Source organism: Humulus lupulus, chromosome 8 (assembly GCF_963169125.1).
Source record: "Humulus lupulus chromosome 8, drHumLupu1.1, whole genome shotgun sequence".
NCBI lineage: Eukaryota > Viridiplantae > Streptophyta > Magnoliopsida > Rosales > Cannabaceae > Humulus > Humulus lupulus.
Window position 1 is genome coordinate 42,561,339 of NC_084800.1, and position 27,231 is coordinate 42,588,569.

At 37.3% G+C, this 27,231-nt stretch overlaps 2 protein-coding genes across 2 annotated transcripts; both read left to right on the forward strand.

The window, feature by feature from the left end:
- Positions 1–8,324: 8,324 nt before the first annotated feature.
- Positions 8,325–11,874, forward strand: LOC133795317 (uncharacterized). The gene is made up of 7 exons (XM_062232771.1): positions 8,325–9,270; positions 9,382–10,169; positions 10,452–10,658; positions 10,994–11,044; positions 11,158–11,237; positions 11,600–11,672; positions 11,791–11,874. The coding sequence occupies exons 1-7, from the start codon at positions 8,325–8,327 to the stop codon at positions 11,872–11,874; spliced, it is 2,229 nt and encodes a 742-aa protein (XP_062088755.1).
- Positions 11,875–20,195: 8,321 nt separating this feature from the next.
- Positions 20,196–22,226, forward strand: LOC133796971 (GDP-fucose transporter 1). The gene has a single exon (XM_062234691.1). It carries the CDS (start codon positions 20,654–20,656, stop codon positions 21,704–21,706), a length of 1,053 nt encoding a protein of 350 aa, XP_062090675.1. The 5' UTR covers positions 20,196–20,653; the 3' UTR covers positions 21,707–22,226.
- Positions 22,227–27,231: the final 5,005 nt, after the last annotated feature.

Consider the following 27,231-nt stretch of genomic DNA (forward strand, 5'->3'; position numbering starts at 1 on the left):
CCCTAGACTTAGTGGATGAAAGGCGAGAAGATTCACAACTTCAGTTCGCCCATTATCAACAGAAGATCACTCGTTACTTCAACACTAAGGTCAAAAGACGTGCCTTTAGCGTCGGTGATTTGGTCCTAAGGAGAGTTTTCCTGGCCGGGAAAGATCCCAAAGATGGGGTTTTGGGACCAAACTGGAAAGGACCATACCAGGTCATCGAAGTCATCAAAGAGGGAACTTATAAGTTAGCTCAGCTTGGTGGAGGGGCGGTCCCGCAGACATGGAATGCCATCCACCTAAAGAAATACTATCAATGAGCCACTTGTAAGGCCTAGGAGGTCCATTTCCATGTATAAATAAAAATCAAATGTTTCTCTTTATTTGCAAGTGTGATTTTAAAGTAACCACGAAAGACCCTTTCCCAGTTACTTGGGGGGCATATGGTACCTGGATATAACCAGATCTCCTTAACAACTTAGGTGTTAATTTTTATCCATGGATAAGAGTTATCACAAACTAAGCCCTATCCTGGTTTTAACCGGGTCATAAAACTTAGAAGTTAACTAAAATTTATTGATCGCGGTTCTTCTTTAAAGAGCCCGGGATATGGATAAAAGTTGACGCGAACTAAGTTTTCAAAATAAGTTCCTGGTCTTAACCAGGTCATAAAACTTAGAAGTTAACTAAAATTTATTGACCGCGGTTCTTCTTTAAAGAGCTCGGGATATGGATAAAAGTTGACGCGAACTAAGTTTTCAAAATAAGTTCCTGGTCTTAACCAGGTCATAAAACTTAGAAGTTAACTAAAATTTATTGACCGCGGTTCTTCTTTAAAGAGCCCGGGATATGGATAAAAGTTGACGCGAACTAAGTTTTCAAAATAAGTTCCTGGTCTTAACCAGGTCATAAAACTTAGAAGTTAACTAAAATTTATTGACCGCGGTTCTTCTTTAAAGAGCCCGGGATATGGATAAAAGTTGACGCGAACTAAGTTTTCAAAATAAGTTCCTGGTCTTAACTAGGTCATAAAACTTAGAAGTTAACTAAAATTTATTGACCGCGGTTCTTCTTTAAAGAGCCCGGGATATGGATAAAAGTTGACGCGAACTAAGTTTTCAAAATAAGCTCCTGGTTTTAACCAGGTCATAAAACTTAGGGGTTAACTTTTATTTTGATCGTGGCTCTTCTTTAAAAGCCCGGGATATAAATAACGGTTAACCCGAACTGAGTTCATAAAAATAAAGAGATGAATTGCAGCCAAAAGCATAAAAAATATATATATATATTTGTTAAAGTTGCTGAGCAAATTGTCTCAAGGTGGAAACACCTCATGAAAAATTACAACGGAAAATAAAATAGTTCAAAATGCTTAAAGAGAAGTATCCTAAGCCCCATCAGTTGGCCCTTTGGAGGTCGCGGTCTCGTCCTGCTCCGCCGCGACAGAGGCCTCTCCAGTCTCCGAGGGAGGTACCTCTTTATTTAGGCGGGCTTGGAGCTTCGATAGCAAGAACGCCCAGAGGTCCGGCGGCATGAAAGAAAAGTCTGCATCTGGGTTGTGGGACCAGCAATGATAAAACAGGTCCTGCAAGGACTGCTCCGAAACGGCCCCCTCGGCTTCCATGGCGGCCTGGGCCTCGGTCTTGGCTACCTCGAGATCTGTCCGCGATGCGGCCAGGGAGTTTTTAAGCTCTCGATTCTCGGAGCGGATCTTCTCTAGCTCGGCTTTAGAGGCCGCCAGCGCGTCTCTCGCCTCCTGAGCCTCCTAGAGGGCGGTCTGGCGCTCAGCTTCCAAACCCTCGAGCTGGACCTTGGTCTTAGCAATGCCTCTGTATGCGGCAGCAATGCCCTGCAAGAAAGGAAGGATAAATTAACTAACTGGAAGAAAAAAGGCGGCGTGTGAGGGTTAAAGCTCTAAAAGAATGGGGCAGTTTACCGTTAGGGTCATGTCCATCAAAGACTCCATAACTCGGACCGGGCTCGTTGTTTCGATGGCCCGGAGCTCCCTCTCCCTGAGATTGTAGAAATGGCTAACGGCATAGCTAGCCGACTCATACACCGTACCCCGGAATGCTTCTGGCATCTTCTCCAGAGCCTGGGGATCGACCGGGATACGCACATCCGGGGCTGCCGCGGCCGGATTCCCGATCTCTATTACCCCGTCCTGGGCGGCTAATGGAGATTGTTGGGGTGGCGGGGGCATGGGCCCTGTCCTGGCAACAGGAAGGATCGCCCCCGCGACCTGGGATGGAGGGGCTTTCTCCTTCTCCTTAGCCGGGGATTTGGTGGAGGTCCCAGCCGAGCTCTTGGACTCCCGAAGCCTTTTCAACCTTGGCCCCGCTGGGGGGTTCCCGCCGAAACCACGCCCCGCAGATTACCTCCGGGCTGAGACATCTCTTCTGCCAAGAACAAAAAACATGGTTATTACAAGGTAGCAATCATGCAGAAATAGAGGCAAAAGGTTTAAAGGCAATGAGTAAGCGAATACTAAGGGAGCCCTACCCCCCGAGCTGGAAGAGTCTAAGACGATTATCTCACGAACTGGCGCAGGTTCTAGGTCCGGTTCCGACTCGGGGCTGGACTCTTCTACATACTGCCTAATCCCCGGGGCATAGATGCCCCTCTGGAGCGCCAGCCACGTGCGTAAGTTGGTCCCATACTCCTCAAAAAGGATCGACCTAAAAGCTAAGGTGTTATCTATTGCTACGGTACCCCTAGGCCGACTCTCTTGGTGATCCAGCACGAGCCGGTCAACACAATGGAGCAAGAGCGTGTCCAGGTCTGGATTCCTCGGGTGACGATGGACGAGCTGCCTAGGATTGAACCTAACCAGCCGAGGGTCTCCAGTGGCCCTATCTACATTCTTAAATAAGTAAGGATTACCTTGGCCGGAGGGACCCGCGGCTGCTCCGGATTGAGCCCTCTCCTCGACCATCGTCTGGGCGACCTCCAAGGTCCTCTTCCTACTCCTCACGAGAGGAACTTCCTCACTCTCTTCCTCGCCTTCGTCGTCTGTGATCTCCGCGAGGATCGGTCTGTTGTCGCGAGCTGGAGGCGGCCCCCGGGGCCTCTTCAAATTCAAAGTATGATTTGGGAAAATCAGCTTGCAGAATACCATCGTCTCGTCGGTCACGAGCGCGCGGTAGTCTTTATCACTGGGGGGTAAGCTCGCCAGTGTGTCGTATTGACCCTCGAGGGTCACGGACTTCTCGGTCCTCGCGTAGATGGCTGCAAGATTGGTTAAAGTCAAAAGTGGGATAAGGAGGGGGATAAAATAAGATAACCCTTAAAAGGCGGGTTAAGGTCAAGGATCACTTACGAGGGCGATTAAAGTAATGATGATCGCAGTTGCGGAACCCAGTTGACATGAAAAACTGGTCCTTGAAGTCATTCGGGTGGCTCGACAGCTCGATGACCGCCGCTGTATTAGGGAATCGGGTTAAGTAATAGAACCCGTCGCCTCGCCCCCGCTGATCCGGGCTGGCTTTGAGGCAAAAGAAGTATAGAATATCAGCAGGAGTGGGGACCTCCTACTCGTGCTTTTGAAACAAATACCTCAACCCCGCCAGCAGACGGTAGGAGTTGGGAGGGAGCTGAAATGGGGCCAACCCCACATAATTCAGGAAGTCGGCGAAGTACTGGTCTAGGGGGAGGAAGGCCCCTGCCTTGAAGTGTTCACCGCTCCAGGCCGCGAATGATTCATCGAGCGGCGTGCAGCTCCGCTCGCCCTCTGCGGCAGGTCGGGCAATCACTGAGGCTTTCCCCAAGGGAATGTTGTGGGTGTTGAAGAGTTTGGTGATCTTGGCCTGCTCGGTTATCTTCGAGACGATTCTCTCTGCCTCGAAAAACGCGTCAGGGGCCACCTCGGCCTGTTTCTCCACGGCTGGTCCAAAGTGGGGAATCGGCGGGCTGGGCATCACCGCCTTTCCTTTATCTTGTTGAGAGGCCGAGCTTCCCACGTTCTTCTGGGGCAGGTTCTTCTTCGGGGCCATCTAGTCGCCTATCGAACAAAAGAAAACACTTTAGAAAAGGCGACCCAAGCAGAAGGCTGAGGCAAATGTTAATTACACGAGCTGGGGTAAGCCCAGCCCGTGGAGAGTGGAACTACGCAGTTCAATGAACACGCGCCTAGGCCCTCAACAGATCCCAAATTACTCGGAATTTGTGTGTCAGGGGGCTCAGAGAAGAATTTGCCTTGGGGGAAAAGTTTCAATAGGCAAAACGTACAAAACCGCTTTTGAGGCGTATTCCCTAAGCTACCCGGTTTTGCACCCAAAATTCCTAAAGGTCCTACCCAGAAATTGTCCCTAAAAAAACACCTTGAAACCCATATTCTAAAACAATTTCCTGCAACAGGCGTGCCCTAATCTAAAGAAGGGCTGTCACCCTCCATATCCACACAACCCAGAAAACCCCTGCATGTGGCTACAGTAAAATTTTGTTACCTAAGCTACAGTGGCATGCTTTCAAAATAAACTGGGTCAGAAAACTTACAGTGTATGGCTGGATGGTGGGCGAGATTGCTGCGCTGGTAGGAGCTTCGTTGGTATTGTGGCTTCCAAGGCTTTGAATAAACTCGTACGCTTAGGCTTCGTGAACGGAGAAGATGAAAATAGCAGAGATGAGGGTTTCGTCCTTCGGAAAGCCAGAGAAGGAAGAAGGAAATTTGAGAAATTTTTGAATGATAGGGTGGCCCGTGCGTAGGGTGGCCACCCCCTCTTTATACAAAGGAAGGATCACGTGTAAAAGGCTCTTGGAAGACCCTCTACTCGAAATGTGAAACGACGGCTGGTCAGTAGGCTAGGCCATTTAATGCGGTTCTCGTAGAGTGTACCGTCGCCACCCATGACGTTCCACGTATCAGACGCTTGCGGAAAGAATGGAATGCGAAGGGTTGTAGGGGAAGTCTAAAAGCCCCTACTGTGGTCTCCTATGCATGACGTCATATACCACGAGCAGGAGCTTGGGGGGCAGATGTACGCCCTGATTTTCCCACGGGCTGGTTAGCAGGACGAGCCTCGGACTAATCAGGTTTAGTCCGAGGTGCCCACCGAACGAAGATCCTATTTCCAGGGCAGATCTTCTCAGCTCGAGAGGGGCATCTGAAGGCCACGCCAGGAGAACAGCTCGGAATACGAGCTGTTCGTGTCGCGAGGAGCCCAGGAAGCTCTGAGCCTTTATGAAATCAACGCACGCAAGATAAACGTGCATATATCTGACATCACGTGTCTGATATCCCCTTGACTTCTCGGACACGCAGTAGGAACGTGCGTGTCAGACACCCACGGATGGGTTGGGCCGTGCGGCCCATTATATCCTTCCATGCTGATTAGACCACACTTATGTGTCAGGTTTAGGAATTAATCATGAATGCCACAGAGTGGATATGACAAATGGTAAGGTCACGGGATGACCTCCCTACCAACTTCCAGGTGCCTTCTCCTATAAATATGGAGACCCTGGGAGTTAATAGGGGTTGGAAAAAATAGTCTTTGAAGGACTATATACTTTGTAAATCAAATACCCAGAGAGGATGAATAATATTGACTAGTGGAGTAGAAATATTTTAACCTTTGAACCACTTAAAAACGTGTCTTGAGTCACCTAGTTCAATATATAAGATTTCATATCTGTGACGGTTCTATCTTGAGTGCTAATCTCTTTCTCTTCTTCTCTTAATTACCTGTTGCTGAAGAACCGCGTCAACAATTTCAGCAAAAGGTAAGTTGCATATAAGAATACTGAAAGTTGAATTAAGTTGCAAAGAACTCTATTTATTATTTATATATTCTTAGAGTTTCTATTTCAATTATACAGTTCCATCTTCATTCGAGCAACAACACAATGTGAGCTCTATTTGCAATTAGAAATTGCTCCCATCATATCCAAATCAACAAGATAATCACACTTGTTCAATCCTGTAAATTCTAATTAAAAATACAAAAGATCCATCAAATCTAGGTGTCATTATGTCTCAGTAAGCAAAGGTATGTTGCTTAACATAATTAATTTTGAATAATTAGTTTTTTAAGTTGCTATATGTTGCATTTTGTTGCATGGGGCTGTTTTATAATTTGTAAATAATAGGGTTGTTTTATAATTTGCATTTAGTTGTTATAAGTTGCATTTGGTTGCATTAGTTGTTGTGTTGCATTTTATATTGCACTTAATTCCTACGTGTTGAATGCAACCCATTGCACTTGGACTAGCCATGGGTTGCTTTCGGTTGCATGGGGTTGCATTCGTAATTCAGTTGGATAAATCGCATTAGGAGTTGCAGTGGGTTGCACTTGGACTATCCATGTGTTGCTTTCGGTTGCATGAGGTTGCATTCATAATTCATTTAGATAACTCGCATTAGGAGTTGCAGTGGGTTGCGCTTGGATTAGCCATGGGTTGCTTTCAGTTGCATGGGGTTGCATTCGTAATTCAGTTGGATAACTCGCATTAGGAGTTGCAGTGGGTTGCACTTGGACTATCCATGTGTTGATTTCGGTTGCATGAGGTTGCATTCATAATTCATTTAGATAACTCGCATTAGGAGTTGCAGTGGGTTGCACTTGGATTAGCCATGGGTTGCTTTCGTTTGCATGGGGTTGCATTCGTAATTCAGTTGGATAACTCGCATTAGGAGTTGCAGTGGGTTGCACTTGGACTATCCATGTGTTGCTTTCGGTTGCATGAGGTTGCATTCATAATTCATTTAGATAACTCGCATTAGGAGTTGCAGTGGGTTGCGCTTGGACTAGCCATGTGTTACTTTCGATTGCATGTGGTTGCATTCGTAATTCAGTTGGATAACTCGCATTAGGAGTTGCAATAGGTTGCACTTGGACTAGCCATGTGTTGCTTTCGGTTGCACATGGTTGCATTCGTAATTCATTTGGATAACTGACATTAGGAGTTGCAGTAGGTTGCACTTGGACTAGCCATGTGTTGCTTTAGGTTGCATTCATAATTCATTTAGATAACTCGCATTAGGAGTTTCAGTGGGTTGCGCTTGGATTAGCCATGTGTTGCTTTCGGTTGAATGTGGTTGCATTCGTAATTCATTTAGATAACTCGCATTAGGAGTTGCAGTGGGTTACGCTTGGATTAGCCATGTGTAGCTTTCGGTTGAATGTGGTTGCATTCGTAATTCATTTGGATAACTTACATTAGGAGTTGCAGTGGGTTGCACTTGGACTAGCCATGTGTTGCTTTAGGTTGCATGAGGTTGCATTCATATTTCATTTGGATAACTCACATTAGGAGTTGCAATAGGTTGCACTTGGACTATCCATGTGTTGCTTTCGGTTGCATGAGGTTGCATTCATAATTCATTTAGATAACTCGCATTAGGAGTTGCAGTGGGTTGCGCTTGGACTAGCCATGTGTTGCTTTCGGTTGCATGTGGTTGCATTCGTAATTCAGTTGGATAACTCGCATTAGGAGTTGCAATAGGTTGCACTTGGACTAGCCATGTGTTGCTTTCGGTTGCACATGGTTGCATTCGTAATTCATTTGGATAACTGACATTAGGAGTTGCAGTAGGTTGCACTTGGACTAGCCATGTGTTGCTTTAGGTTGCATTCATAATTCATTTAGATAACTCGCATTAGGAGTTGCAGTGGGTTGCGCTTGGATTAGCCATGTGTAGCTTTCAGTTGAATGTGGTTGCATTCGTAATTCATTTGGATAACTGACATTAGGAGTTGCAGTGGGTTGCACTTGGACTAGCCATGTGTTGCTTTAGGTTGCATTCATAATTCATTTAGATAACTCGCAATAGGAGTTGCAGTGGGTTGCGCTTGGATTAGCCATGTGTTGCTTTCGGTTGAATGTGGTTGCATTCGTAATTCAGTTGGATAACTCGCATTAGGAGTTGTAGTGGGTTTCACTTGGACTAGTCATGTGTTGCTTTTGGTCGCATGAGGTTGCATTTTAGGTTGCTATATGTTGCATTTGGTTGCATTAGTTGTTGTGTTGCTTTAAGTTGTATTGGGTTTTGCATTTTAAGTTGAATTGGGCTTGCATTGGGGTCAACCTTGCATTTAGTCTTTATGGGGTTGCAGTAGACTTAAGGTGATATATTTTGCATTTGGTTTCATATATTTGTTTTATAATTTGCTAATAATTAGGTTAATGTAGTTGAAGTGGTTTGTTGTGTTACATTTGAAATTGCTGTCCATGGTTAGATAGAGCTATAGTAGGTTGCATGGGCTTGAAGCTGAGATTGCAGTGAATTCCTTTGAAAATGCTTTAGGATTCTTAGGATATTGTTTTGGGTTCTTTACCATAATAATAAAAAAGAATATGCACTTCATTTGTTGTTTATTAGGTTAATTTGGTTGCAGGAAATGGATAGCATTGCAATTGTAATCCAACACAGTGGGCAATGGGATGAAAACAAAAGAAACTACATCAACTTTGAAGTTTGTGGTTTACTCATTCCAAATAGTTGCACCTACAACAACTTGGTTGGAATAATATGTGAACAGTTGAAGTTGCAACCAGAATCAACAGTTTTAAAAATCGAGTATCAAGTTAGAGAAGGATACCCTACTTTCAAAATTGTTGATGATTCGCAATTGATGTTCTACATGGACTTGAAGAAAAAGGAAACAGATTTAACAAAATATCCATTGTGCCTCACAACTGAGATCAATTCAATTAGGCAATCATTCTTCTCAAATAGGAGTACAACAACACATAATCAACTGTATGATGAAGTTGCACAAGCAGAAGGAGAGGCATCAAATTCAGATGATGAACTAGTTCTTGATTGTGGTGCCAAAGAAGTTGTAGGCTTTATTGATTATGCAAACTCGGTCTCCAACCAAATTATAGAAATGCTAGACAAAAGAAATGATGAAGAAGAAGTGATTGACATTGATGAAGATTTGGTAATCAACAACAAGCACCACCAAGAGATTTCTTTGTCTCAAATCTACAAAGACAAAGATACTTTGAAGACAGTATTGAGCCACTATGCAATCAGCAATCATTTCCAATATTGTGTGCAAAAGTCTTGCAAAAAGGAGTATGTTGTTGCTTGCCTTGACAAAAATTGCAAGTGGATGTTACGAGCTTCAAGGAATGGAAACACAAATCAATTCATAATTAGAAGGTTCAGCCACATTCACACATGTGCATTGGAAATAAGATTAAAAAACCAACGTCAGGCAACCTCGACAATCATTGCAGATATGATCAAGCACAAGTTCACAGACATCAAAACAAAGTACACAGCTGCAGATATTGTTAGGGACTTGAAACATGATCATGAAGTGCAAGTCAAATACAGCAAAGCTTAGAGGTCTAGAGAAAAAGCTATTGAAAAAGTGAGAGGTAAAGCAGCTGAATCTTATGCAGAATTGCCTAGTTATTTGTATTTGTTGCATCACACAAATATAGGATCATATATTGAACTAAAAGCAGATGAAGATGGAAAGTTTTTATATGCTTTTGTAGCATTGAATGCTTCAATTAAAGGCTGGAACTATTGCGTACCTGTTGTAATAGTTGATGGGACTTTTTTAAAATCAGCATATGGAGGGACATTACTGGTTGCAGCCACTCAAGATGCAGAAGGTAGAATCTTTCCCCTAGCATTTTGTGTGGTTGATTCAGAGAATGATGATTCTTGGGAGTGGTTTTTTGAGAATTTCAAAAAAGCTTATGGTGTAAGAGAATGCATGAGCATTGTATCTGATCGACATGAAAGCATCATAAAAGCAACCAACACAGTGTACCCAGAAGTACCACATGGGGCTTGCACCTTCCATCTGCTAAAAAACATGAAAAGCAAGTTCAAGAAGAACTCAAAAAAGTTCAAGGATACATTTTTCGCAGTTGCAAATGCATACACTGTCAAAAAGTTTGAGTACCACATGAGAGAACTTGATATGATTGACAACAGGCTACAACCTTACCTACAAAATATTGGCTACAACAGATGGGCAAGGGTTCACTCACCACACAATAGATACTCAAACATGACATCGAACATTGCAGAATCCTTGAATTCTGCAATCGTAGCAGTAAGAGAGCTACCAATTTGTACAATGCTAGAGTGTTTACGAGGTTTGGTTCAACAATGGAGTTGGACTAACAGGAAGATAGCAAATGCAACCTCCACCAAGTTAACTGAGAAGCATGAAGGGATCTTGAATGACAACTACATCTACTCATTGAAGTTGACGGTATTATTTTAAATTTCAGTTACATTTTTTTATTTATAGTTCTTATTTGACTACACATACAACAATAACAATGTTACATTGGGAAAAAAATAGGTGCACCCAACAAATCATATTTTGTACGAAGTTCGTGATGATGTCAAGAAATCAATAGTTGATCTCAACTCAAGAACTTGCACATGCAACAGGTTTAGATACATAACTCAATTGGTTACTTAAAGATTTAATATGGTTTCATAATGAAATTCATTTAATGAAATACATAATTGATTCAACAAGTTTCAGATGGATCAACTTCCTTGTGCCCATGCAATTGCTATTCTTAAAGAAATGAATCAAGACCCATATCAATACTGTTCTCCATATTATAGCAAGGAAGCCATGGTTGCAACCTATCAAGAAATTGTATACCCAATTGGCAATGAAGACACTTGGGAAATACCTGAACATATCAAAGCTGTGAAAGTACACCCTCCAGAAGGAAGAATAAGGGTAGGCAGACTGAAGAAAAGAAGATGCAAAGCTGCATGGGAGAAAAACAAAAAACAAAAAAAGCAAAACAAATGCGGAAGTTGTGGTCAATATGGACATAATAGAAAGACTTGCAGAAACCGTCCAATAAGGAATTAGATACTAATTGCATCCTAGAATAAAATATCAAAGACTGATACATATTCATTCATTATTGCTTTATTTTTTTTTTTAAAAAACAAAGAAATTGTTTTGGTACAAAACTAAGATGATACAAATCAATATGCATTGTTGATTTCGTAGATCTAGACAATTTCATTGGATCATTTTCTTTATGTTTTACTGAGTTGCTTAAGATATTTGATCAATTTGCAAATAAGAAATTTAAAGATTACTTTACATCTGAGGTTGTTGATGGTTGCATTGAGTTGCATTAGGTTGCATTTTGTTACATTGGGTATGTGTTTGATGTTGAAGGGAGTTACAATGACTTTGTAATTGAGGTTGCAATAGATTGTAGTGGGTTGCATTGGGGTATGATACGCTTGCATTAGTTTCAATGAGCGTGTATATAAGGTTGCAGATGGTTGCATTGGGCTTGTATGTAAGATTCCATTTGTAATTGCATATGGGTTACTTTAGGTTGCATTAAGAATTGCATTTAGTTGCATTCGGTTGCATAGAGGTAACTCAAGCTTTCTATGTGTTGGTTTAGGTTGCATGTGGTTGCATTCGTAATTCATATGGATAACTCACAGTAGGAGTTGCAGTAAGTTGCAGTTGGTTGCAGTTGGTTGCACTTGGTCTAGCCATGTGTTGCTCTCGGTTGCATGGGGTTGCATTTGTAATTCATAAGGATAACTCACATTAGGAGTTGCATTGGGTTGCACTTGGACTAGCCTTATGTTGGTTTAGGTTGCATGTGGTTGCATTCGTAATTCATATGGATAAACTCACATTAGGAGTTGCAGTGGGTTGCAGTTGGTTGCACTTGGTCTAGCCATGTGTTGCTCTCGGTTGCATGGGGTTGCATTCGTAATTCATAAAAATAACTCACATTAGGAGTTGCATTGGGTTGCACTTGGACTAGCCTTATGTTGGTTTAGGTTGCATGTGGTTGCATTCGTAATTCATATGGATAAACTCACATTAGGAGTTGCAGTGGGTTGCAGTTGGTTGCACTTGGTCTAGCCATGTGTTGCTCTCGGTTGCATGGGGTTGCATTCGTAATTCATAAGGATAACTCACATTAGGAGTTGCATTGAGTTGCACTTGTACTAGCCTTATGTTGGTTTATGTTGCATGTGGTTGCATTCGTAATTCAAATGGATAAACTCACATTAGGAGTTGCAGTGGGTTGCAGTTGGTCTAGCCATGTGTTGCTCTCGGTTGCATGTGGTTGCATTCGTAATTCATAAGGATAACTCACATTAGGAGTTGCATTGGGTTGCACTTGGACTAGCCTTATGTTGGTTTAGGTTGCATGTGGTTGCATTCGTAACTCACATTAGGAGTTGCAGTGGGTTGCAATGAGTTGCAGTGAGAGACTAAAGTGATTCAAAAGTACAGATACACAGAAAAGAATAACATTTGAATCTCTAACTTGCTTAAGATATCTGATCAATTGACAAATAAGAAATCTAAAGTTACTTTAGATATTATAAACACGATCCTTCTAAAAAAAACCTAAAAAAAACTAATAAATGTCTACATCATAAACAAAACTAAGAAACATATTTGTCTTTATCCTTTCTTGTTTCCTTTTTCTTCTTTTCTTGAGCCTTGCGAGGTGCAACATACCGACCTGAATACTCAGACTCACTCTCATATCCATAAATTTCCTTTGCCTTTGCATATGAATAAAACAAAAAGGCAAGCCTAGATCTATGAGCTTCAACATCAAAAGTAGATGTTGGAATATCCTTATCTTGAACAAAGTACTCCGCAAATGAGAACATGTGAATGCCACTATCACTGCATAAAGACACATAGGATAAACCAAATAAATTAGAATATGAAAACAAAATAGGAAAAAAGAGCCATGACCAAAATGAAGAAAAAAACATAGAAAACATAAAACTCACCAGGACAACCCACATGGCAAATCATCATCCAGCACTACATCAAAAGCAGAACTCGTTGACTTCCCAGCATAAGCCTCAGATGAGAAATCTATGTATGTTCGGTCATAAAATCCAGTGATATACAAATAATGAGGAAGCAAAATACGAAACGACTCTACTGCTTTTAAAGCAATGTGGTCCTTGTTATCACATGTCAATGTATTATATACATACATTGACCTATCTTTAAGTGATAATCTACACAACAACCAATGTTTTTCCTTCATAACCAAGATAGGAAATAAGACATGATCAACCATAGACCAAGAAATGTTGCAAGGCAAGGCATAGCCCATGATAACTTCTGCAACATATTGATTACAATTCAACGCCCCAAAATCACGTTTCCAACTTAGAAATGTCTCATAGATAGAATTGATTCTGGTCTGGAAATGAGAATCAGTTGTAATAAACTTGATAGTACAATTGACACAGTACTTTGCCTTCTTCCTCAAATAATAAAAAAACACATCAACATGCTGCACAATAAAATCAAGACAAATCAATATTATAGCAATTAGAACAACAAAACAAAGCTAATGAATAAAAAATAACGATAAAAAAAAGTCAACCAAAAATAATAGCAGTACACATTAACACTTACTGTTTTAAAGAGATTTTTGCCACTATATTGAAGGGTATATTGAAGGGTATGGAACCATGTCTTTTGGCAAATCACATCTACACCGAGTTGTAGACCAGGGATAATGAGGTTGTCTTCCTTTGAATACATTTTCACCCTGAAAAAGCACAATACAAAAAAAAACACTATTAAAAACATGTAAAATTTAAAACAAAATGAATAACTTGAAGACTCTTACTTGTTCTTGGCTATCATTCCATAATCAAGCCATTTGTTGAAATCTTGGGATAACTCATAGTCTGGCAATTCTCCAATTTTGTCATCCAATGGGCAAAACCCTTTGATAATCTTAATATCTCCACCAGATTTTGCCTCACTACTTTGAGCAGAAGTAGAATCAAAATTCTGCACAAATGGAGATTGCAAGTAGAAAGGCAGCTTGATTGTTATTCTTGGCAAAATAGGAGTAACATATCCCAAGTTACTCCCACCACTACCAACATATGGAACAATAGCAGTGCAATGAGGAGTAGATTCCTATGAATAAAAAATAAATATAAAAAAATAAGAACACAGTAACAAAAACAAAATAAAATAAAACATTTGAAGGAAAAAAGAAAATATATATTTTGAATAAAAGAAATACTACCTTCGGAGTCTTGATTGCTTTTACAGCATTAATAGCATTTTGCATAGCCTCCTCCAATGCTGTGTCAGACAAACTATCAAAAGAACACTGGATGAAATAGTTCTTGCAACCTGTGCATCCTCGTTGACATCCTCTGCAACCTTTGCTAATTCTGCAACCTCTGGAAGATCAGGTGCAACTTCAGGAAGATTAGGTGAAACCTCAGTTTCTAATTCTGCAACATTTGAAAAATGAGATGCAACGACTTTATCAATCTCTCCAACAGCTGTGGTGACATTTTCAACCTCGGTTGCAAAATCTGCAACCCCCAAAATCTTAGGTGCAACCTGATGTGAACTGTCAACATCATCAGAAAAATCAACAACCTACAAAGAAAAAAAAAACATCTTAGAAATGAGATCATAAACATAATACATGAATAAATACAAGTAATATATATTTTTCATTTTTAAAAAAATAACACTTACATTATCATCTTCATTGTGCCCACTACTAACATCTTTGACTCCACTAAGGCATGCAATATAAGAATGATCTTCTTTTTCTCCATCTTTACTATTTTTGTCTTCTCCAACAGGATCATCATCTGCATCTTCATCATCATCATGATCAAAACCATCGTTTTCTTCATCAGGCTCACCCTCATCCTCATCCTCATCCTCATCCTCTTCATCATCAGACTTTTCCTCAATGACACAATCAGTGGCAACCTCTTCCTCCTTATCACCAACATTAGATTCATCATGCATTGCCTTACTTCTTCTTTCAATATCATCATGGGAACTTTCACCCTAAACAATAACCAGATAAACAATAAAAAAATATAAGCAACATACAATAATATAATGTAAAAAAAGATTACAAAAAAATATAATCAAGTACCTGTTTTCCCAAAATATGGGAAAGAATAAGGTCATGCAGCTTTAAAATGGATGAGTCAAAATGAGATCTTAATCCATTAACAATTGTCTTTATAGAAGCAACATCAGAAACAAGAACCTTGTGACTTGTTTCTAATCTTGACAACTAGGCTTGCATTTCACGTAGAGAGAACTGAGGCATAGAAGATGAGGAAGCACCTGCGAATGATCGAGGAGGAGGGTTCACAAAATCATCATCACTAACATTAGCAATTGGACAAACATTTGCTGCAACTCTAACAGAATGAGGTGCAACTCCAGAACCAGATGCTGCAACTCTAGCACCAGCATTAGCAGCAAGGTTGCCATCAACTTCCAACTGCTTGCCTTTTGGAAATAATTCTTCCAAGTGAAGTTTTTTCCTTTCCTTGGCAGTTGGAGTGATATTTCGAAGTTGGAGCTATAAAAGAACAAAAATTTGTCAATATATATAATATCAAACAAAAAAATATGTAAGAAACAAATAAATAAATTATACCTCAGCACAACTCATTGATAAAGTATTAGATACTTTATCAAACTTAATATTTTCGCTATTTGTCCAATTGATGATGCGTGGGATAGATCCAACATTGAGATGACAAAAGTTGTCATTCAAGTATGGGCAACACTCGTAAAACCATACTTGAAAGGCGTATGGAAATCCATATAGCCTGTAAAAATTATCTTTATTTTTCTTTCCAACATTGTTCTTCAATGACTAAATGGTAACCTTAAAAACTTCCTTACCCCAAGGAAACTGACCAAATTCCCCACTATCTAAAATATCAAAGTCAGCTTGGGGAATGACAGTATCCAAGGAAGAGGAGCTAAGCAAAAAGATGTGCAACAAGTAGATGTTGGATAGCTTCACTGCATCCGCATCATTCTTCCACCCTTTATTAAATAAAATCTCACGCACATTTTCCTTAGTTACCTTTTTCATACCTTTATAATAGGTGTTAAGGAAACTATTGCTTGGCCTAGCATATTCTTGCTTGTCATGTGATCCAACACAACGAATGCCCGTGACTAGTGCAAACTCCTCTATCCCAAACCGAAGTTTCATACCAGCTACACCAATCCAAATCTCATGAGGGTTGGGTTGTTTCAACTCCCTAAGCAGTAAATTATGAATTAGCTGATACTGCATGACAAAGGATGGCAAGGATAGAAAATGCCCAAAACAAGAATCAGCGAAATTAGAAATTTGTTTTGGAGATAACAATTGATGAAGAGCAGTAATCTGGTTGTGCTTAATTATGGCATGAAATTTTGCTCGATTATGATTTTCAGGAGGAACAATGTATTGCATACCCTGCAAAATAAGCACAGGAAAATAATGAAAATAAAATAAAACTATAGAATAATGAGCCACAATAAATCATGCTACCACTAAGAAAAGCATGTAATCATATTTAAGCAAAAACAACATGATGCTACCTTAAACACATAATAATTACATGTTACCACAATCAACTAGATATAATAAACTAGATGCAATCTCATGATGCCACAATCTACTAGATTCAACCACATGCAGCCGCAACCAAGCGCAACCAATATCAACCTGTTGTAACCTAATGCAACTTTAAACATAATTTGATGCAACCAGCCGCAACCTAATGCAACCAATATCATTTTGTTGCAACCTAAATAACACAATATTTAAATAGAACTGAATAAAAATATAATATAAAATGAATGAATAATGAAATTAAAAATATACCTGTGGCGGTGGAATTATATGATCAGCATTTGCCAATTTTGGCTTTTTTTGTTTAGTAGTCTTTTTACCTTCAACCTGACCACTCAATGGTCTCTTCTTATTATCTTTTTTTATATTTTGAGGGCTGTTTTTTGAATAAGCAGGAGAACCAGAGAAAAACGAAAATCTGGTATGGACCATGATTTATAAGCCCAGTATGTACTTCTGCCAAAAACAAATCATAAAACTAATAACAACCTTATGCAAGAATGCAACTTATAACACAAAGAAGAATAATGAAATAAACTCAATATACCATGTTGCGGGGAACAAATTTCATCTCAAAATAGAATAGTCAAAGAAAAATTAGTTAAAAGTTATTTAAGTCGATTATAACTGTCCCATGATCAATAGCCAAAGTTACAAACTCTAAAAAGATTAAAATTATCAGCAACAATATAGATCAGTAATAAGATGCTCTCTTTATAAGAATAGAAGTGGAGAGAGCTTAGCCACTTACGCCAAGATCATACCAGGATCATAACAACGAGGTTGTTTAATCAGAAAATGGCAGCTGAAAAGTGAAAATACGTGAACTTTATGTCAACAGTACTATTCTATAGTCCTAAATTTCTTTCAAGTGCCTAATAACATGAACTCCAAGTTCAATGCAATCTACTCGGGAGCATAATATATGTTGACTACTGATGCATCTTTTTTAAGAAATCTTCAGTAAAGAAGTAGCATACCACAGATGGTTGCCCCTTGAAGAGTCTTAACATTGTAGGTGGAGGAGATGTTTTGGGAATGGCCACTGTTACACCATAAACAGCTGGAACAAATGACTTACAGCATGTGACTTACATCAGAAACAAAGCCCTGAAAGAAACAAAAAATCAAAACATATTAAATTTAAAATGAAAGCAACCTATACACTAGTAGGAAAGAGGCCATCAGATATATAATAAAAAATTTCCCATCCTTCAGTAGGATGTAAGCTAAAAATATCTCCTCCATCTCCTGGAATTGTGTGACTAGCACAACATGAACAGAGAAACAGTCTAATACAGTATGACAAAGCTATCGTCCCATAATTAAAATCACAAAACAAATAGATTTTTTGCCATGGTCCTTTCTCTCAAGCCTAGCTTGATGTCTGTAAGGTCTAACATTGAATAAAAAGCACAAATGTAAAGTCATCTTTATTGCAGTACAAATCAATTGTGGTGAAGATAGTTCGGCCACTTGATACTTGCACCACTGCATGGCTCTATTTCCCCAAAAAAACAGGTATAAACGAAAAACGTTGAAACTGTAGTCTAGATTCAAAACTTGAGTATAATACGTGAACTTTGAAACTCAAAGAGGGAGGAGCCCAGAAATCGTTTTAGTGTAGACCATTACTGTTATAATTCTTTAGCTTTTGAACATTGTAAATTGCCTATATATGGTAAGGTAAAGTTCATTGAGACATTTGATCAAACATGTAGTGGACCATAAACTAAATAAACTATAACATTGATTTTCATTAAAACAAAACCACAAATCATATGAAATAGATAACCCAAATTATTACCATATGCATGTATACAAAGAAACTGTTTATAAAATACAATACAATAAACACTCACGAAGCCGTAGTTGAAGATTGAGCCCTCACGAGATTTGCTAGGAACTTGGCAACAGTGGTAGGAATTTGAGGAACTGAAGAAACAACTGGGGATTGGGAAGAACCGTCGGAGGAATAGAAGAACAATCGGAGAAGACAATGAAAAAATAAATAGAAGTTGAATGAGAAAACTAAAATAAAAGCAAAAGGAAAAACGGTTTTAATGAGAAAACCGTATAAATGAAATTACCATATAAACTTTTACCTAAAAATAGAAAAAAGAAAGTATAAAAATGAAAAGCAAAAAAATTCACCGTAAAAATACAAAAATACTTTAAAAAACGGTATATATGGTAATTTAATCTTTTTAAGAATAAAAGATTTAATCATAATTTTTTATTTTTATTTTTAATTCCAAATGAGAACACAATATAATATTTAATGAGAAGATTTAAGTTTTTTATCAAGATAATATGTTAAGTAATATGTAATTAACTAAAAGGATGTGGTGATAATATAAAAAATAAATAAAAATCTTTCAAATCTTGGTATTGAGGGATTTATTTTTTGAGTAGATGTCGAAGCTCAAATTTTGCTAAAATAATATTAAATCGGATACAAACTATTTAGTGTATAGTAACGGATATTAATGAGTTTTTGGGTGCACCCAAGAAAAAACAAAAACATGTGGGTGTTGAATATGTGCCTCTCTGCAGGTAACCATGTCTGCCTCTGCTCAAGCACCTTCATCATATTCAAAATCATTTTCCCTCAAAATAATAATAAATATTCCATTTCTTTTGGGTTAGTTTATTTCAAAAGATAATATTTATTTTACTAATTTTTATTAAGCCCAAGTAGAACTTATAATGTTTAATTTAGTTGGGGACTTAAGGGGAATGGTTTTTGTTTTTTTAAAAAAATATATTATTATAATTTTATTTTTTATTTCGTTATAATTTAAGCATTAAAATAATTTTTGGACTATTTGAGTGGAATCACGTTTCATCATTTTAATAAATAATAATTTTTAATTTATATTAAATTTTGTTTACTCTGTTTTATTTATACTAGATACAAACAACGTGCATATATTGTACGTTTGCTTAATTTTATTTATAAAATTTATTAATTATTTTTATTAAATTTATATTAATGTCATATAAATTTTGAAATAAATATCATATTTTAATTAAATAATTTATTTATTTTTGTTTATATTTATGTTTGTTCTAGTTTTTAAATTTGAGAGTGACAACAATAGATTATATATTATATATGGATTTTAAATTTAAGTTTATTGCTAGTTTGTTAAAAAAAAGTAATTGTTGCTAATTCACAGTATATTATATTATATATTTAATATGATATTATTAAATTGAATTTAAGTTTAATTAGATTTTATTTAAGTTATAAAAAATATAAAATTTATTATTTGTAAAAAATTATCATTGTAAAATATCTCAAAAATATCATATTTTAATTTATTTAATTATTTATTAATTTTAAATAATTATCATGGTAAAATATCTCAAAAATATCATATTTTAATTTGTTTAATTATTTATTATTTTTAAATAATTATTATTGTAAAATATCTCAAAAAATATCTTATTTTAATCTTTTTAATTTTTAATTTTATTTTATTTAAGTTTAAGTGCTTACAAACTACAGTTAAATATAAGAATATTCTGTTAAATATAAGAATATTCTGTTAAAATTAACCTTAAAAAAAATAAAAAAACCGTTAAAATCAAGAATTTCCGTTATCTATACACTTATTATATAGAAGAGATTTTCATCTTTCATTAACTTTTTAATTACTTCCCACAAAAAAAAAACATGTTTACAAAAATAATTTTAATTAAAAAAGAAAGAAAAAAACTACCAACAAAATCTTACCAAAATAAAATACAAAGGATTAGGCTTGGCAGAACCCTAAAACGACGCCGTGTTCAGTGAGTTGAATCTTGTAATATGTTGCTGTAGACAGAAGAAATCGAGGACTTTGTACTACGAAAATCAGTGCCATAAATATTTCATTCAATGATCAATATCGTGATTTGTCTCCATCTCTGTGCTACTGCGATTCGGAAGGACCTCCATTAAAGCTTTCGCTGAGAGCTTCCCATTTCGCAGACTCGTTTCGATCTCTGACTCTTAACTGTGCAGGCCATTGTCTCCATACTCGGGCAAGATCTGACCTCCTTTATCAGTCGGTGATGTATAATTTATTGTAAAATATTCAATTTTTACGCGGCATTTTGTATTCTATTTTCGACCCATTGTAGTAGGTCGGGTAATATTGGATACCCATATCTTAGATTTTTGGACAAAGTTTTCTTTCTACTTTTAGATTTTTATCTGTCTGGGACGACTGAAGGTTTTTCAATTTGATTTGTGTTGTGAAATTTTGAGGTGAGAATTAATTTAGATTTAGGGAAAATGTCTTCGATTCGATTCGATTCCTCTAAGCAATACTACGCCACTAGCAGTCTTGTGGTAGGGTACGCTCTCTGTTCAAGCTTGCTAGCGGTCATAAACAAGTTCGCCATCACCAAATTCAACTTTCCTGGCCTTTTGACTGCTCTGCAGTACCTAACTTCTGCTTTGGGAGTTTGGATTTTGGGGAAAGTAGGGTTTTTGCACCATGACGCCTTTACATGGGAGACTGCCAAGAAGTTCTTACCAGCTGCCACCGTTTTCTACCTTGCAATCTTCACGAACACGAACCTTCTTCGCCATGCGAATGTTGATACGTTTATAGTGTTTAGATCCTTGACACCCCTTTTGGTTGCAATTGCTGACACCACATTTAGGAAACAACCATGCCCTTCCAAGCTTACTTTTCTGTCATTGTTGGTCATTTTGGGTGGAGCTATTGGGTATGTTGCTACTGATTCAGGCTTTACTTTGACTGCTTATTCGTGGGCATTTGCTTATTTGGTGACCATTACTACTGAAATGGTTTACATCAAGCATATGGTTACCAATCTTGGGCTTAACACTTGGGGTTTCGTGTTGTACAACAATCTGTTGTCATTGATGATGGCTCCGCTGTTTTGGATTATTACCGGAGAGTATGTTGAGGTGTTTGCAGCTGTGGGATCTAGTACTGGGAATTGGTTTCAATCCAGTGCTTTTATTGCAGTGTCGTTGTCTTGTGTCTTTGGTTTGCTCATCAGTTTCTTTGGATTTGCTGCTAGGAAGGCCGTTTCTGCCACGGCATTCACAGTAACAGGGGTGGTTAACAAGTTTCTTACTGTTGCCATCAATGTCACCATTTGGGATAAGCATGCCAGTCCCTTTGGTTTGCTCTGCCTCCTCTTTACAATTATAGGCGGAGTTCTTTATCAGCAATCGGTAACTGGAGCTGGCAGTGCGTCTTCACAGCGTGAATCAACTGCATCTAAGCAGATTGATAGTGAGGAGGATGATCATAATTATGAAGATGATAGTCAAGGAAAGGGCGTACCTGGTAAACTTGCTTCTGTATGATGTATTTTAAACTGCTATCTTTGTCGTTTAGCCTCAGGAGAAGAGGCTTAGAAGAATATAGGAGTTAGAAGTTTTATCATCTATGGTTTTATCTGGAAAAGAAAAATCCTAGTGTTAATTATTCTAAAAAATATATAATTTTGTATGAGATCTTACAGATCTTACCAATGTATGGATTCATGGAGCACTTTAAATTACTACTACTTTTGCTGCCCCGAAAAAAAAAACAGAATACTGAAACTGAAACTGAGAGAACAGCATCTCTGCTGCTTTACCATGACTCTTGCGAAGTAATAGTTGGTTGCTCATCTATGTTCGCCTGAGCAAGATCTTTACTTGGAAACTAAGAAGTATGTAGTCATCAGCTATTTGTACTTTCTCAATTAAATTTAGCTTGTTGTTTGTGTTTTGTTTTGTTATTTTTTTTATGCTTGTCTTCTTTCCTTGATATAAAATGGGATATATTTCGTATGTATTGATGATTCCATATTTGGAGACTGACTATAAAGCTTTCCCATGATATAGTGAGCTTTTGTACTACACTATACGTAGGTTAGCTGAATTTGTGTAGAAGAACGGAATCATTTTCATTGTCTGCTTCCAATATCAATAATTAATTAAATATGATGCGGGGTGTAAGGAGTAATTGACATAGGAGAACAAAAGTGAATTTATGTTACTTGTGGAAAACATGACTTGATAGTCTTAGTCACCTGAGAGGGATAGCTTGAAATGTAGAAACAATCGGAGTTGCTTAACAACATTTGGTTTCACTGGTTACATGCATCACCATCTAATTTCCAGGAAACAATGGACATCCAAGACGGAGTAGCAGACAATGTTAAATATTGGTAGGTGGGGTGCTTCTCCATCCTTTATCATTGCTGTATAGAGATGTGAAAAGTGAAACTCCATCAATTAATCCAGCATGACTATAAGCAGATAGTAACCCATTGTAGGTTTCCTGCGCCTGGTTTCACCACGCCGCTCTGCATCATGGAAGTACTTTTCTTTCTCCATTAATCGCAAGACCAGAGCATCAAGGCCAAGTCATGGCATCTTTCTCATGGAGTTTGTGGATGACTTGTAAAGCAGATTCCAGTCCTCTGCACTTGGTGTATGCAACAAGCGTAATTCCCAGGTTGACATCTGATAAGAATGATAAATCTCCCATAAGTCTCACGTATGTAAGGAGGGAGTTTAGAAACAAAGAAAGAGGTTAGGGAGTTGGGAGTGAGCGGGTAGGTGGGAGCCTCTCGAATTAACTGACCATTGTATATGTTAGGTTTTTGTGTTTGCCAAACCTGATTTGAATGATACAGAAAACTTTTAGCAATTATTTTGTGTGATTTGTTCAAATAGGATAATTAGAATCCTCTCAACATCCATCCCAATTTACTCTCGCTTGACATATAATGAGCATCTTCTTAGCAAGATAAAGTGTACCCAAATGAATGCAAACAAGCAGGCAATTGTCACCCCATCCCCTTTTTCTCCCTTGATTTGTTTGTTTTTTTTTAAGTGGGTATGTGTGTCTAATTTGGGTCCTTAGATTAGTGTCAGCTCCCCTGAATCAATCAGTGAGACTTTGGCATTGTACCATATAACGATCCATGCATGATCTAAGAAGTAGCATTTGTTGTATGTCCCAAAGGCTATTGGACATGTCGGGTAAAACTGTGAGCGCCTTAAAGGGACGGGAATTGTCCAACAATGGGAATGGGATTGCTTTCGCACCGTTGAATTGATCATAAAGAAAAAAGAAAATAGAGACAAATTAAAAAAATAATTAATTTGGAGAGATAAAAAAGAAAAAGGGAATAAAAATAACAAAAATATATATTTGAAGATTCTCTAAAATAGAGATGCGTTTATATCAACGGTTGGATGGAGGTTTGCTTCTTGTTTCTTCATATTTTTGAAAAATAACTTATTTTGAAGGAGTTAGAGCACTCACAATAACTCCTAGATAGGTTTTCTTTATAATTTTGAAGAAAGAAAGCATAATAATGCTTCGAGCAGTTGCTCTTTACGAGTGACCTGATTTAGAGGAGTTAGAAAAATATTAATTGTTTCACTAAATGTAGACCAGGTTAGAACACTCCCAGAAGTTCTTCTAACTCTATTTTTCAAAATATATCACAAAAATCTCATTTTCTTTATTTTACATCCGTTTTGTACAGCACACCATATAACAATTTCTCTAGATTTTTCTTTACCCCGTTTAAATATTATATCTTTAATTTTTTTAATTAAAATAAGAAAATAGAACAGAAAGAGAAAGATAAATAATAAAATAATAATTAATTAGAGAGAGAAAGAAAAAAATAAAATAATGAAAAAAATGTTCGGAGGGAGGTCTATCCTCTCTCTACATGTAGAGATGAAAATAAAGAAAATAGATAAACTCTAAAATAGATAACCATTTTATATCATCGTCGGATGATGATTTATGACTTGATTCTTAAATTTTTTGAACTAATACTTTATTTTGAATGAGCTATTGGGAGTGCTCTTAGGAGCTCCTCTCATATTTTTTTTTTATTATTTTCACTTCTTTTTCTTTCCAAATTAAATATTTGTTTATTCTTTTTTATTTGTTTATTATTTTTTTTACTATTACTTCAATTAATAAAATATTTAAAGATTTAATATTTTTAAATGATGTAAAAATATATATAGAATTTGATATATGGTGTAATATAAAATAGAGAAAATGAAATTTTAGTTGTGTATTTTGAAGGATATAGAAAAAAAAAACTGATGTAAGTGATCCTAGGGTACAAAATGAGATTTTCGATAATATTGAGAATATCAAACTAGTATCGTTGATTATTAAACTAAGTTTTTTTTGTACTGTTTAGGATTGATTATGGAACATGTGAGTGTTTTAGTGAATATTGATTGGAGTTTGAATAATCTAAACTTTTCTTTCCCAATTGTACAAATTTTTTTCCATCTTTTCATCATGGGTTTGAGGTAGGTATGCAATTTTGGCTGTTGTCATTTGAAAGTGCTAGTGTTTGAAGACTTACATGCTTGAAAATTTCCCAACTTTACTTCACATACGTGTGTAAACCACTAATCTTGGATTACAAGCCCAATTATTAATGCAGTCGAATTTGATTCGTGTTTAAGCTCCAATAATAAATATAATAAAGCAACCTCTTCACTTAGGCCTGAAAAATGGCCTTCCACGCATTTCTCATGAAAGTATAGCAACATTAATCATTCTTCCTAAATAACTATATTTATTAGGTATACGTTAAAGCCATGATTGTGCGTTTAAATTATGTTCTTGTTTATTTTTATTTTTTCTCCCAGTTTATTCTTCATTTGCATTCGTCCTTTGTCAATTTTACTTTCTTTTTTTTCTTCCTATGACATTCTTCTTTAAAAATATTTTGTCTTCTTGTATTTTAAAATCTGTAATCGAATTTTCAAATCCCATAATCGGTAACATCAGTCTCATGTAATCAATGGATTATGATATTCAGCCACTAAATAGATGCCATGCGCAAGCATTAGTGAAAACATAATGAGTGAGTATATAGAAGTCAAATTAAACTTGCTAATGCATAAACATAATTTAACTTTTTTATTCATTTTTCGTCTGGGATTAAATAGTGTAGTTATGATGTGTGGGTTCAACTCTCAAATTATTATTTTGGTAGATAAGTTGACTAAACTCACCAATGAATAGCATGGTTCACCCTTCACCAATTGGATAAGCCTAAATAAAAAAATAAAAATAAAAAAGAAAGAAAGGAACACGGTTCGCCCAAGAAGAGCATGGAAATCTTGTGACAATTTCCAAAAGCCTACAGCACAAATTGGAAAAGCAAGGAAAACCCATCTTGTGACCACTCCATCCAGACAAATTACTGCGAGCTGGAAAATCATTTCATTGTCCACAAAAGGGCTGCCTGCATCTTGAACATCGTGTTTGTCATACTATCTCTTGTAACAACTCCGTTAACCTACAGTTCCTTCAACTCATACACCAATGGTCTTATAAATATATCCATGTCCTTACTCGGTGATTTTGGCCAGGGAATAAGGAGGGTCAACATAAAATAATTGTCTTTCATACACAACCAAGGTAATAGATTATAGTTTGCCAACACCATAGGCCACATTCTCTATGCGAGGTTCATGATGCCAAATGGATTAAATCCATCGGCAGCTAACCCCAAATGAACATTTTTTGGATCCCTCAAAAAATCAGGATGCTTGACATCAAAGTCCTTCCATACAGAGCCATCCACCGGGTGTCACATCACCCCATCATCTTTCGATCTCCCAGTGTGATGTCATATCACGTGTTTCGCTGTAATCCTTTAATTGTATAATCTTTTCTATCGAGGTGTCAACGGAAAGTAATGCATCACCTTGTGTGACACTTTTTTTTCTTTCGTCATTTCGGAAGTAATCCATCTACTACTTCCACATACTGGGCATGTCTCTTTAGATGCATGCTGATTGTAAAATAAGCAGCAATCATACTGATACACATGAATGGACTCGTATCTCAACCCTAATTTTTTCAATCTCTTTTTTGCCTCGTAGTACGATGATGGAATTTTGTTTTCCTTCGGAAAGGCAAGCTTTAACTGTTGGGGTTTTATGCCCTAATTAAAACTCAAATTCTTTGTAATCTCATTTTATTATCAATAAAAGAATAGAAATCATTTTTTGACTTGGTCAATCCCTTTGCTCACATGTTTTATTTTCATGATTATTTGTTTAATATAAACTTCTATTAAATCCCGAGCATATAGCTAATCTTATTTATAGTGACGTAATCACAGTGGAATATAAATATGATTATATGTTCAAAATAAGTTAGTCCTAAGATTAGTCAGTGCACATGATTTACACTGACTTGCCAATCTACGATATGATCTACTTACACATTACAGTGTTATGTTCTTTCTAGAACATTAGCAAAGTAGATAAGATCGGATGTATTTGTTACATCGAACTGGACCGATATTGACAATTGATAAGATAAGTAAACATATCGTTATTATCTATTCTAGTCATATTATATAGTTGACCATAGGTCAATTCAATCTCAATTCTGAGTGGTTAGTATTCTAACTGATTGCATTATTTGAGTTATTTGACTTGTTCGCTACCAGCTTAACCTACGGACTAGCCCATACTTACATCTTGGGAACTCGGTAGTATAATTAAGTGGGAGTGTTAATCATAGATATGAACATCTATAGCTTCTGATGAAGAAGTGAAACGATGGTTTCCTTTTAGTTTGGTTCAAGGTGTTAAATGATAGAGATCTTATTTCAGTAATGAAATTAGTTTACTGGAATATCATTTACACGGAACTAAGTGTTTTAAGGATAAAATACAATGAGGGGTAAAACGGTATTTTAGTCCTATCTTATTGTAGACCATCTATAGAGGATTGAGTGACAATTGTGGTTGTAACAATAGATAATTAATAGCGTATCTGTTTACCCAAAAATGGATCTTGATGACGTGGCAAGAATTTCTTACACGTG